The sequence below is a fragment of the Scyliorhinus canicula genome, chromosome 1 (genome assembly GCF_902713615.1).
Source record: "Scyliorhinus canicula chromosome 1, sScyCan1.1, whole genome shotgun sequence".
Lineage (NCBI taxonomy): Eukaryota > Metazoa > Chordata > Chondrichthyes > Carcharhiniformes > Scyliorhinidae > Scyliorhinus > Scyliorhinus canicula.
The window spans coordinates 183,619,194-183,632,492 of NC_052146.1; the positions used below are offsets into that span (position 1 = coordinate 183,619,194).

The following is a 13,299-nucleotide window of genomic DNA, read 5'->3' on the forward strand; positions in this document are numbered from 1 at the left end:
ATTTTATTTAAATTTGATTTATCTAATTTTAATTTTTGGTTAAGTTCTCTTGTTTGGGGGGGGGGGGTATGTGATACATGTGATGTTACGGTATGGGGGGAATTGTGGGTATTATGGGGCTGTTAGTTGCATATTACTGCTTTTTGCTATACTTTTTGTTATATTTTCTGTAAAAAATTCCAATAAAAATTATTTAAAAAAAAAAAGAAAATTCCTTCGGAGAAAATACAGGCAATAGCTGGCTTTCTATAGGTCAGGGTTTATTACACTGAAAATACATGCAGGTACATAAAGACATACAGCAATATCGCTTTCATATTCTTCAAGTTCAGTGTTTGACATTTCTATTTAGCTTTAGAGGCAGCAACAATAATTTTTCTGAGTAGGTCATGCATTTAACATTTGTACAACATGATTTCGATAAGAAAATAAAGGCAAGAGTTGCTATTAGTATACAACTTAAAAGCACAGTGGGAGCTTTCAGTTAACATATTAAACAGACGTGATCCAAATGTAAATTAATCTGCTGCAATGCAGAAATTCAGTTGTTTGATGGTCTGCACATCATCTTTATCAGAGACGTTTCTCCTTTCCAAGGGACTGAATAAACATCAAAGTTGCAAAATGTTCTCTGAAAGATTAAATGAATAGTTGGAAATTAGATTGCCGTTCCAGGATTTATTCCCTCGTTACTTAAACTTATCATGTCACGTCTTCTCCAACAAGAGTGGTTTAAACCTGGAAGAAACACTCTCCAATGACGACTGAGAATAGAAGTACAATTTTAATCCATTGGAGAAAATTGATGCATATGTTTGAAATATTCAGTGAATCAAGAAAACAGAATCCAGGGATTCTGGTGGGTGAATTGAGAACTGAGGGCAGAAGACGCACATTCCCAAGACGGAACAGGACAGGGGTGGAGGTAATCATTTCCAGATGATAGGTGAGTATCGTCAGGGGGTGCAGTTTTGTGGCAGGAGGGGCTGAACATTGTCAGGGAGGCATCCAGCTGAATTGTTTTGACATTCCAGCTGATTAACTTAGAGCTGTGATGCTGAACAGGTTTTACACCTGCCAGGAAAAGTTCTAAATAAACCCATGTAAAGACCGGGTTAAGGATAGGACAAACAGTATAGGACAAACAGCCCAAGTCTGTCTGGTTATTACTATTTTATCACAGTCATCGGGAATTGTGCAGCAATCGAACAAGGTAAAAACAGCAATTGGGAGTTTAAAATTCCCATGCGAGTACGGGCGAATCGTGGGTGGTTCTACATCCCCGACAGCGGCGCCGGTCCCAGAGCATTTCAGGACATGCTAATGGGCCTGCACCAGTGCCATATGGAACAATGCGATTCTAATTGATGCTGGCGTTGCAATCGGCCCTGGGGGCCTGACAAGCTGGAGCTGCATATAAGCACTGCACTCCCCACACACTCTCATTACAGCTAAGAAGATGCCAACCGGTGGCAGCTATGGAGTGGTTGCGTACAGGGCAGCTCCTGCTTAAAGGTGTTGGTTTTGGCCCCTTTTACCCAAACTTTGGAAAAGTTGTGCAGAGTGGAGGAGGATAGGTTCTCTCCCGGATGGTCATGTCTGTGGGTTCCCAAACTCGACAGAAGACAGTGAGAACCCTGGCCAAAGAGTTGGAGGAAACTTGGGGCGCAGCATTATTTAGAAAAGAAGCGGATGGGAAAGGGTCGTCGTCAACTGGAAAGCTGCAAATGGAGCAGTTGATGAGCTTCATTCAGAACGAATTTTGGCAGCAGCATAAGGAAATGCAGAACAACTGGTCTAAGACGATTGAGGGGGCAGTGGCACCTCTTCATGGGACCTTGGATTGGATTAAGGAGAAGAGCCTCATGGTGCAGGGGGCGACAATCCAGAAAGTAAGGAAGGTGGTGGCAGACCAGAGTGATTGGATTGTGTAGTTGGAGGTGGAGATGGTGATCCTGGGGGACCTGTGTAAGACACTGCAAGCAAAGGTGGCGGACCAAGAAAATTGGTCCAGGCCGCAAAATCTGTGTATTGTGGGCATTCCGGAGGGAATTGCAGGGATGCTCGCCATGTTGGTGGAAGAGAAGGTGCTGGACAAGGCTCCAGAGGTGAATCGGGCCTATGGGTCCCTGTGGCAGAGGCCAAGAACGGGGGAGCCGCCACAGGCAGTGAATGTGCTATACACAAGTTCCAGGACAAAGTAAAGATTCTGAGGTGGGCCAGGGTCTGGTGAACTGTGAGTGGAAAGGAAATTGAATCTGGATCTATCAGGACATTGGAGTGGAGCTTGCCCAGGCGGGCAAGGCTACAGCAGTGCTGTATTGGTGCCAGATTCCGTTTGTGATGTTGTACCCGGTTAGACTTTGGCTACCCAGTTTTGCTGACTGGGAAATGTTGGAAGGGGGTGATTGGTTGTCAATCTGTTGCATCTTTTGCATTTTTTGTGTTGTTGGCCCATTTGTTATCTCTTGTGTTTTGGTATTTTGCACTGATTGCTGCTTGTTTTGGAGGGGGTCCTTCAGTGTTGGGGTTATAGTGTTTAGTTTTAATGCACTCTGTTGATTGTGCTCAGTGCAGGGTATGAGGGGCTGAGCTGGATTGGGGTGGGGTGGTTAGAGAATACTCTGTCGGGGGCCATGTTGGGATGAGGTTTGGAGAGGAGTAGGGGGGATGCAGGTGGGATGGGTAGAGGAGGGGGGCCTTCGGGTGATAGTCAATGGAAATTAAGTGGGGGGGCCACGGTGTTTAGCTAGGGAGGGTTCGGAGAGGAGTGGCTGGTGGGGAGGTGATGTGGCGGTAAAGGAGGATGAATTTGGTCATGGAAGGGGCGGTGGGTCATCTTGGGTGGGCCCGATTTTTTTTTCATGGAATTTACAGTGCAGAAGGCCATTCGGCCCATCGAGTCTGCACCGGCTCTTGGAAAGAGTACCCTGCCCAAGGTCAACACCTCCACCCTACCCCCATAACCCAGTAACCCCACCCAACACTAAGGGCAATTTTGGACACTAAGGGCAATTTATCATGGCCAATCAACCTAACCTGCTCATCTTTGGACTGTGGGAGGAAACCGGAGCACCCGGAGGAAACCCACAAAGACACGGGGAGAACGTGCAGACTCCACACAGACAGTGACCCAAGCCGGAATCGAACCTGGGACCCTGGAACTGTGAAGCAATTGTGCTATCCACAATGCTACCGTGCTGCCCTTGGCCCTAGATTGGGGGTGGGGAAGCGGAGCCTAAGGGTGAAGATAGAGGACTCTAAGGGGAGGGGAGACAGAAGCATCCGGTGAGAATCGTGACATGGAATGTCTGTGGGCTAAATGGAACGGTTAAGTGGTCCCGGGTGTTCGCGCATTTGAAGAGTTTGAGAGCAGAGGTGATTTTCTTGGAGGAGACACAACTCCGGGTGAAAGATCAGATGAGGTTGAGGAAGGGGTGGGTGGAGAAAGTGTTCCATTCGCGGTTTGACTCGAAGTCATGGGGGGTTGCCATATTGTTGAGCAAGGGGGTGCTAGGGAAGTGAGGGACTGGAGGCGAGAGGTTTGTGATAGTGAGTGGGGACACCAGTGGTGTTGCTGAATGTGTACGCGCCTAATTGGGTCGATACCAGATTCATGAACAGGCTATTTGGGGCGATCCCGCACTTGGACTCTCACCAGCTGATTATGCCGGGGGGGGGGGGGGGGGGGGGGGGGGGGGGTGTTTCCAATTGTGTATTGGATACGAGTAGGATAGGTCGAGCCCCAAGTCGATGGGGTGGTCGATAATGGTGAGAGAGCTGGGTGGATTTATGAAGAGGATGGGGATCGTGGATCCGTGAAAGTCGGACACCTGGGGGTGAGGGAGTATTCCTTCTTCTCGCATGTGTGTAGGGTTTATTCCAGTATTGACTTTTTTGTGGTGCCCCGGGCGGTGTTGATGGAGGTCAAGGGTGCAGAGTAAGCGGGGAAGAATGATTTTGCACCATGCTCCCGCACTTTCTAGATGTGAGACTTGGTTCGGGTCAGGCGCAAAGGCCAGGGTAGAGGTTAGATTTGGGCTCTTGGCCAAGAGGGTGTTCTGTGGGCAGGTGATGGTGGCGATTAAGAATTATGTTGAGTCCAAACATAGCAATATCTGGAGTGTCGGAAGATCCAGGAGCCTGGGGGGGGGGGGGGGAGAGTAGCCGACATTTTGGCCTTTGCCTCCCTTGTGGCCCGGAGATGGATTTTGTTGGGATGGCGGGACTCGAGTCTCCAAAGTCGGGGGTTTGGGTCAGTGACATGGCAGGGTTTCTTAAGCTACAGAAAATTAAGTTCACTTTAAGGGGTTCAGTACAGGGGTTCGCTCGGAGGTGGCAGCCGTTCATTGACTTCTTCAAGGGAAATTGACCGTCAGTTGGGGGGGTGGGGGGCAGGAAGCATGGAAGGGACGGATAAGGGCAGGGAATCTAATGTATGGGTAGTTAAGGTTTAGGGATGGAGGGAGTTGGTTGTGTTATTGCGGCGTTCTTGAGTGTGTTGGATATCGCTCTTTAAAACGTTAAAAATGTTATTATAAATGCGTCAGTAAAATATTTTCCAAAAAAAAGAATTATGTTGAGCTCAGACTGGAGAGGTATCGGTAGCCACGTTTTGGGAGGCCCTGAAGGCAATAATTCGGGGGTGGAAATTATTTGGTTCAAGGCCCATAAGAGTAGGATGAGGATGGAGGAGCATCGCCGACTGTTGGATGAGGTAGTAGAGGTGGATAGGAGATATTCTGTGGCCCCCACGAAGGAGTTGTTGGCTGAAAGGAAGAAGCTGAAGGGGCAGTTTGACGACAGGTAGAGCGATGAGTCAGCTAGGTGGGTGAGGGGTGCAGTATGAGTATGGGCAGAAGGTGAGTCGCGTGCTGGCCCACCAGCTGCAGTGGCAGGCAGCGTCGAGGGAAATTCTTCACGTGAGGGCACAAAGGTGGGATGGAGTGCATTGACATGATGCAGTCGGGTAAAGAGCTGGGGCCAGGTGGCTTCCCGGCGGAATTTTATAAGTAATTCGCGACGGAGCTGGCCCCCCATCTTTTGGGCCTGTAAAGTGAAGTGGTGGAAAAGGGGGAGTTTCTGGATACGTTTGCGTAGGCATCGATTTCACCGATTCCAAAAAAGGGTCAGGATCCATTGGAGTGCGGGTCCCATAGACCTATCTCGCTGCTGAAAGTCCTGGCAAAGATATTAGAGAGAAGGTTAGAGGGGTGTATGCTGGAGGTGGTTTCAGAGGACTAAATGGGCTTTGCGAAGGGGAAGTTATATTAAGAGGTTGCTGATTGTAATTATGACCCCGTCAGGAGGGCAAGTGCCAAAGGTGATCGTGCCGATGGACGTGGAGATTGGGTACAGTGCAGGTACCTGTTTGAGATTTTGGGGAGGTTTGGGTTTGGGCCGAGGTTTCTGGCGTGGGTCTGGTTGTTATATGTGCCCCCATGCAAGTGTGTGAACAAATGAGACGAACTTCAGGTATTCTGGGTTGCATAAGGGCATGGGTTAGGGGTGCCTGCCGTTGTTTGTGTTAGCGATTGAGCCCTTGGCAAGGACACTTCAGGCCTCAATTGAGTGGCAGGGGATTGAGAGGATGGACAGGGAACACCGGGGAATCTTGTACGCTGATGACCTGTTATTGTTCATATCAGACCCGTTGGAAAGTATGGGCAGACTCATGAGCTTACTGGAGAGGTTTGGGGGTTTTTTTCGGGTTATAAATTGAATGTAGAGATAAGTGAGGTGTTTCCGGTGAATACGGTGCCCCCCGGCTAGAGGGGGGGGGACACACGACGACTCCTGATGGCTCTGCCATTTAAGGTGGCGAGGTAGCAGTTTTGCTACCTGGTGCTCCAGGTAATGCATGAGTGGGCTACAATGCATAGGTGGAACCTGATGGGGTAGGTGAAGGAGATCAAAGGGGATCTTAAAAGGTGGCAGGGAGGGTGCAGGTGGTGAAGATGAACATGCTGCCAAGATTGCTGTTTCTGTTTTAGTCCCTCCCGATACCCCTCCCCCCCAGGCCTTTTTCTGGAGGGTGGATGCACTGGTATCAGAATTTGTGTGAGCTGGGAAGATGCCGAGAGTGAAGAGGGCTTTGTTGCAACGGCAGAGTCGGGAAGTGGGGTTGGCTCTTCCGAACCTGTTACATTACTTTTGGGCAGTGATGCGGAATAAGACGATGATGGGAGGGGGTGGACAGGGTCAGGTTGGAGGAGGGGTCTTTTAAGATGCCTCTCGCTCCGAGGAAGCATACGGTGAGTCCAGTGGTGGAGTCGACTATAAAAATCTGGAAGCAGCTGAGGAGGTACTTTAAACTGGGTCACATGTTGGTGTTGACGCCAATGTGAGGGAATCACACTGGCTCAAGCTGGAGGGGATGGATGGGATGTATAGGCGTGGACTTAGGGGTGGCACGGTAGCACAGTGGCTAGCACTGTTGCTTCACAGCACCAGGAATCCGGGTTTGATTCCCGGATTGGGTCACTGTCTGTGCAGAATCTGCACTTTCTCCCTGTGTCTGTGTGGGTTTCCTCCGGGTGCTCCAGTTTCCTCCCCCAAGCCCCGAAAGATGTGCTGTGAGGTGAATTGGACATTCTGAATTCTTTCCCCGTGTACCCGAACAGGCGCCGGAATGTGGCGAATACGGGTTTTCACAGTAACTTCATTGCAGTGTTCATGTGAGCTTACTTGTGACAATAAAGATTATTATTATTATGATGGCGGGAGATGGGGTTGGGGCAGCTCGGAGGAGAACTTTGCTGGGCTAGAGGAGCGGGAGAGGTTTGAGTTTAGGTATTGGCAGGTGCGGGACTTTGCGCATAAGAAGCTGTCTTCGTTCCCTCAGGTACCGGAGTATACACTTCTCAAGAAACTGCTGCTCCCGGATTAGGTGGGAGATAGCAAGATTAGGGATATATATGGATGGCTGGGAGAGCAGGGCAGGACAGTACCGAAAAGGATCAAGCGGAAGTGGGAGGAGTTGGGAGGGAGATATAATGGAAACTTTGGTGTGAGGTAATGCGGCGAGTGAACTCAACCTACTCCTGCACAAGAATGAGTTTGATATAATTTATGGTGGTGCACGGGGTCCACATGACTCGGGCTCGGATGAGTGGTTTTTTTTCCTGGGGACAGCAGACGGGAGCAAGAAGTGTGGGAGGGAGGCTGGCAAATCATGCTCATATGTTCTGGGGTGTGAGGAGTTGGAGTCCTTTTGGGAGACGAAGTTCGGAACACAATCAAGGATTGTACGGGTTGAGGTGAAGTAGGACCATATGTGCCAGAGCTGCTGGAGGGGAAGGGGGCGATGTCGTGGCCTTTGCCTTTCTGATTACTCAGCTTTTGTATTGGAGGTCGGCTACGCCATCAGGGGTTGCGGCATGTCTGGGGGATCTGTACAAATTTCTCAGGTTGGAGAAGATCAAATTAGCTTTATGGGGGCTTTGAGGTATGGTGGAGGCCTTTCATGGCTATATTTGAGGACCTGTTTGTCGTTGGTGGAGGGGGAATTAAAAGGGGAAAAATGTACAAACTACATTTTGATTGGATGTTAAGCTAGTGTTAATTTGTTGAATGTGTTTGAAATTAAATATCCTGTGCATAATATGTCCGCCCTAGAAAAGGCAGCCCTCAACCGCAGGGGCAGAGAGAAAACCGGAGAGGGCCCACCGCACCTGTGGTCCCTCACCCTAGCAGAGTCCTGGGCGTTGGACCTAGTCGGTGGGGTTGTCATCAGAGACGCAAGTGAGCCCCCGACGATCCGGTCTTGCAGGATCACCTGGCGGCGAGGCGAATCCCCCCCGCCACCGCAACCCGGAGACATAATGAGTTGATGAGGCAGGACCTGTTGGTGACCCTCGCTCGCCACTGCAACCTCGCTCCCCACTCCTTCAGCATATCGCCCCTCTGCTTCACAATGTTGTGGAGGACGCAGCAGGCCATCACAATGACCACGCCGATGCACTGTTCGATCACGCTGCTGGTCGCAGCATGAGCATCGTTGTAGCGGTTCTCCACGTTGGTGTGGCCTCCTGATAGGCGAGATCAGCCACGACCGCAGCAGACAGCAGATAACCCCTGTCGTCCGGAAGCCAACCACTCACCCGGGGGAGCATTTTGAACGTGTTGGGCACCATCGAGTGCACCTGTGCACGGAGGTCTGGGAGATCTTGGAAGGACCCTGTTGCAACGAGGTTTAGGGTTCGTCATTCTCAGTCATTCCCCCTGACACTTTTCCCTCCACACCGCACCCCTGGCGCCGGTGCCTGGTACGGAAGGAGGGGGGGGGGGGCGCGGTTCTGGTGGCTGACACCACCCGTGCCAGAGGTACGCTCTGTGGACCTTGTCCTCCACCGTCCTGTGGGGTCCACTGTGGGTGTCCTTCTTGGCCGAGCCATGTGATACCCCGCCAGCAAGCACTAGGTTGTTGGGGGAGCGGTAGGGTGGGTGCAGTGCACCAAACGGCCTCATGCTTGGTGGCATGTGTGCGGGCAGGGCTCGGCCAAGGAGATGGGCACCTGTTGGGACCACAGCTGAGGTGTCTGTGGGTCCTTTATGCAGCTCACCGGTTGTGTCTACTCCCTGAGGGCAGGGACGCAGTGGGCAGGCAGGGCTTGGTGACAGCTGGCAGTCCTGTAGGGTAGGCTAACTGAGGGTGTCACTGGCAGGACATCTGCTCTGCGAGAGGCAGCTGTGTCAAGGAGGGTGCTGATGCCCACGGTACATATGTCTGCCGATCCAGGCCTGTTCCATGGCTTCCCGCTGCCCCTGCAGTGGGGCAACGCCTCGGATGGGCGCACTGGGGAGTGCCAACACCTGATGGACCACTGGCTGCACTGGGCCACGCCAATCCCATTGATGGTCAGCTGGAGTCTGTGGGAAGGGGGGGGGGGGGGGGGGGGGGGGGGGGAGGGAGCCCCTATATGGCCGATGGCGCTCTGAACATCTATGGGTCACAGTGGGCATTCGGTGGGGTGCGCAGCCACAATGGGTGCCTTGCAAGTCGCGGCAATGCCGGTCAGTGCCTGGATACCCTGGTCGTCTACAGCCCATCTCATGGTCATCCCCCGCCAACACTGGCAAGAGGCCCCCGGCCTTTGCATCTTTGGCAACATGGCAACTCTTCTCTCGCCTCCATTAGCCATGGCTCCTGTTTTCCGATTTTAAATACCATAAGTGAAGCACGCCATTGTCACTTCTGTCTGGTGGAGGCAGAGCATCACGGGAAACCAGAGGCTACCAGGTCGGGCCTGTTAATGATATGTGTTACTGTACAATTTGCATGCCCATGCTGGCACATGGCACAAAATGCATTCACATCACTATCGAGGCACCAGTGCATGGCATTCTGTTGGGCAGCCGACGCCAAGCTCGATTTTTGACCGACGTGCAATTCTACACCCATTCACGATTCGCAATATGAGCATCGCTGGACGGAGAGTCCCACCCATAATGTTTCACAAAAAGTGAGTGAGAATTACACACAGTAGTTCAAAATAATATGAGATTAACGGAAAAATTGCGATTTTCCATCAGCCACGCCAAAAATCAGGAAAGCGATTGGATGGAGAATCGGTCATACGGACAGAATTATGACTGGTGTCGGGCACCCAGGATGCCAAGCTCCGGTGCCTCAACAGTAGTGTCTATGCTTTCTACTCCGCCTGTACAGTAAACGGCATCGCATATCATAAGCAGGCCTGACCTGGCGTTCTTTGTGACCTCTGCGATGCTCTGCCTGGAGGAATTACCAACGGCGAGTTTCACTTGTAGTTTCAGAAATCAGGAAACAGGCCGATGAAAGTGAGAGAGAGGAAGTAGGACATGCAGAGGCATGACCGTGGGCTGCTGGTCCTGCCACTGGCAGGGCTGTCTGGGAGAGGGCGGAGATGTCTGCCAGGCCCAGAGGGGGCAGTGGGGGGACCAGGGAATGGGCTGTGGGGTTCGAGTGACACCCCATAGGACCGGGGCGCCCAGGCACAGACTGCCATTGCCGTGGCCTGCAAGGCAGCCATCTTGCTGTGCACCCTACTGACCACCGTCTGTGGCCCATCGTTGTGCAGAGTGACACCAACCATATGGGTGCCCCCAACCCACCACTCCAGCATTCCACTCCCCCTTCCCCCCAAACAGGCCACCATCCGCCGGTGGGGCAGCATGCGGCCCACCCAAGGAGTGTGGAGGGCAGAGTGCCAGGGGGAGCGATTGAGGGTGGTTTTGGGAGGAGAGGCTGCAGACCGGGGCCTGTTGAACCTGTTTAGGGATGCGGATGCGTACCATACTTCGGAATCCAGCCAGGAATAGTGGTCTTCATCCTATGTGTCACAGCCCTGGCGGATGCACTGAGACTTTATGAGCTGGAACAGCGGAGCCTGTCCCAGAGGAACAGGAGCCAGCCGGTGAGGATGGAGAGCCGGCCGCCCAACAGGCCGAGGAGGAGGTGGGAAGGAGGCACCGCATGAGGCCTCGTGTGTCCCGGCAGCGCTTGTCATTCGAGGACTTCAGGACCGGGCTTGACATCACAGACACAGGCTGAGATGGGGGACAGTGCAACATATCTGCCAGATCATGGTGCACCTGCACTGCGGGGGTATGGGGGAAGGACCCTGGTAGTGATGACTGTCAAGGCGACGGTTGCCCTGAACTATTACGACACAGGGTCCCTCCAGGTGCAGAGTGGGGACCTGTCTGGGATCTCACAGACCTCGATGCACAGGTGCATCCCGTCATCACGGAGACCCTATATGCCCGGTTGGCACAATATATCAAATTCAGTGCGGACCAAACCAACCAGGATACCTGGGCAGTGGGGTTCGCCACCATCGCAGAGATGCCCCGGTTCCAGGGAGTGATCAGTGGGATGTATATCGCCCTACAAGCACCAGCCCATGATCGGCCGATCTTCATAAACCTTAAGGGGTTCCACTCGATGAACGTGCAGCTGGTGTGTGACCATGAGATGCACATCATGCACATCTGCGCCCGATGCCAGGGCAGTGTAGCGCTAGGCGAGTCTCCCGCATCTTCGTGACCTGCTGCGTCCTCCACAACATCGCGCAGCAGAAGGGTGACAAGCTGGAGGAGGAGGATGAACATCAGATCTCATCCGATGAGGAGGATGCGGAGATGGGCAAGGATGGACAGGGCATGGGGCCCCCGTCCCCACACCTCCCACTCCCTGAAGTGCCCCTGCAGCCAGCCCAGCCCAACCCATCTGTCACACCCTTCTGACAGAGCTGCAAGGCAGGTTGAAAAGTTGTGAACAGGTGTTTATTGGGAAATGTTGATCATATGCATGCAGGTTTGTGCCCTAGCCTGTGATGCTATATTGTGTGCTGCACCCATGCCAGCCTAACTAGTGTCAACCTTGCTGGCCTTACGGACTGCTGTACGGGTTAGGTGGATTGGCCATGCTAAATTGCCCGTAGTGTCCTAAAAAGTAAGGTGGGGGGGGGGGGGGGGGGGGGGGGGGGGGGGTGTTGGGTTACGGGTATAGGGTGGATACGTGGGTTTGAGTAGGGTGATCATTGCTCGGCACAACATCGAGGGCCGAAGGGCCTGTTCTGTGCTGTACTGTTCTATGTCTAACGCTATGCTGAGGTGGCTCCCTAGGCATAGCGTTCAGGAATGGAAGAGGAGGCCTGCTACGATACGTGCCCTGTGACCTGGGTCCCCTTTGTGGGCCATCTTCTGGATCGATCGGGCCTGGATGGTCCACACTGCTATACAGTGTCCCATGCGGCGTGGTGCCGCCCTGGGTCTGCCTGTTGCCCATCACATGCACCAGGGGAAGGAGGGGAGGGGGGGGATTTCCAGGCGCTGTGGTGTTCCGCCACCTCCCCTGCAGAAATCAATAGCACGGCCCCATCGCCTCCTCCTCCCTCAGTGTGCTGATGGCTCTCGGGCTCCTCCATGGGATGGGGGTACGAGTGGAGAGAACTCCAGAGGTTCCGCTGCCACCTGGCACTGCCAATCCTGGAGGCCCGCACCCATCTCAACCAGGGACTCAATGCTCACGGCCATGGAGCACAGGGAGTGGACCACCTCCCTCTGGAACCGTGCCACATCACCCTATGACTGTGCCACCACCTTATGGATCTGTGCACATGTGCACATCAGCCAATTTTGCACACCAACATCTTATGTTGGCTTTGTCAAAAGCTTTCTGAAAATCCAAATACATCACAACCACTGGCTCACCCTGATCTATTCCACTAGTTACATCCTTGAAAAAACTCCCAAGAGATATGTCAAACATGATTTCCCTTCCATAAATCCATGTTGACTTGGTCCAATCGATTGATAGTTTCTAAGTGCCCCGTGTTCACATCCTTTTATCATATTTCCCAACTACAGATATTAGGCTAACCGATCTATAATTCAGTTGTCTCCTTTCCTTTTTTTAAAAAATATATAGCAGGGTTACATATGCTTCATTTGCCACCCTTCAATTTGCTGTACTGTTCCAGAAGAAAGGTGACAAACAATGCATCCATTATTTCCATGGCCAACTCCTTGTACCCTTGAATGTAGATTATCAGGCTCTGAGGATTTATCGGCTTTCAGTGCCATTGATTTGTCCAACAGTATTCTTTTAATAATTAAAATCTCCTTCAAATCCTTGGCTCAGTATCATTTCTGGGAAATAAAGTAGTTGTTTAATTGTTCTGCCATTTCCTTATTCTCCATTATAAATTCTCCCATTTCAGACTGTAAGGGAACAACATTTTTCTTTTTACATAATTATAGAAGCTTTTACAGTCCGCTTTTATGTTACTTACAAGATTACTCATGCTCTATTTTTCCCTTCTTAAGATATCTCTTGGTCTTTGCTGAATTCTGAACTGCTCCTAATCCTCAGGCTTAATACTCCTCCTAGCAACTTTACAGGATTCCTCTTCATTATAATACTTTCCACAATTTATTTAGTTAGCCATGCGTGGTGGGGCCACATTGCTTGTTGTGGTTTTGTATCAGAAAGAATGTATAACTTTTGCAATGCAACACTTAATAAAACAGCTAAGGAATCTGCTCCCCTCCTGAACCAATATGTGGGCCAGAAATAATTGATTCACAGAATCGCTAAGTGCAGAAAGAGGCCGTTCAGCCCATTAGGTCTGCATTGACCCTTCGAAAGACCACCCTACCTGGACCCAATCCCCCTCCCTGTTACTCCAGCCTAAGGGGAAATTTAGCATGGCCAATCCATTTAACCTGCACATCTTTGGTTGTGAGAGGAAACCTTCGCAGACTTGGGAAGAATGTGCAAATTCCACACAGTCACCCAAGATCGAAATCGAA

At 51.6% G+C, this 13,299-nt stretch overlaps 1 protein-coding gene across 1 annotated transcript in view; it reads right to left on the reverse strand.

Annotated features, from left to right (window-relative positions):
- Positions 1 to 239: 239 nt before the first annotated feature.
- The window catches only part of LOC119970022 (cyclin-dependent kinase-like 4), a 226,165-nt gene continuing 213,105 nt past the window's right edge, over positions 240 to 13,299 (reverse strand). Inside the window, exon 12 of the mRNA XM_038803982.1 lies at positions 240 to 631. Coding sequence (XP_038659910.1) covers positions 542 to 631 — 90 coding nt within the window. The 3' untranslated portion in view covers positions 240 to 541. The remainder of the gene's footprint in view (positions 632 to 13,299) is intronic.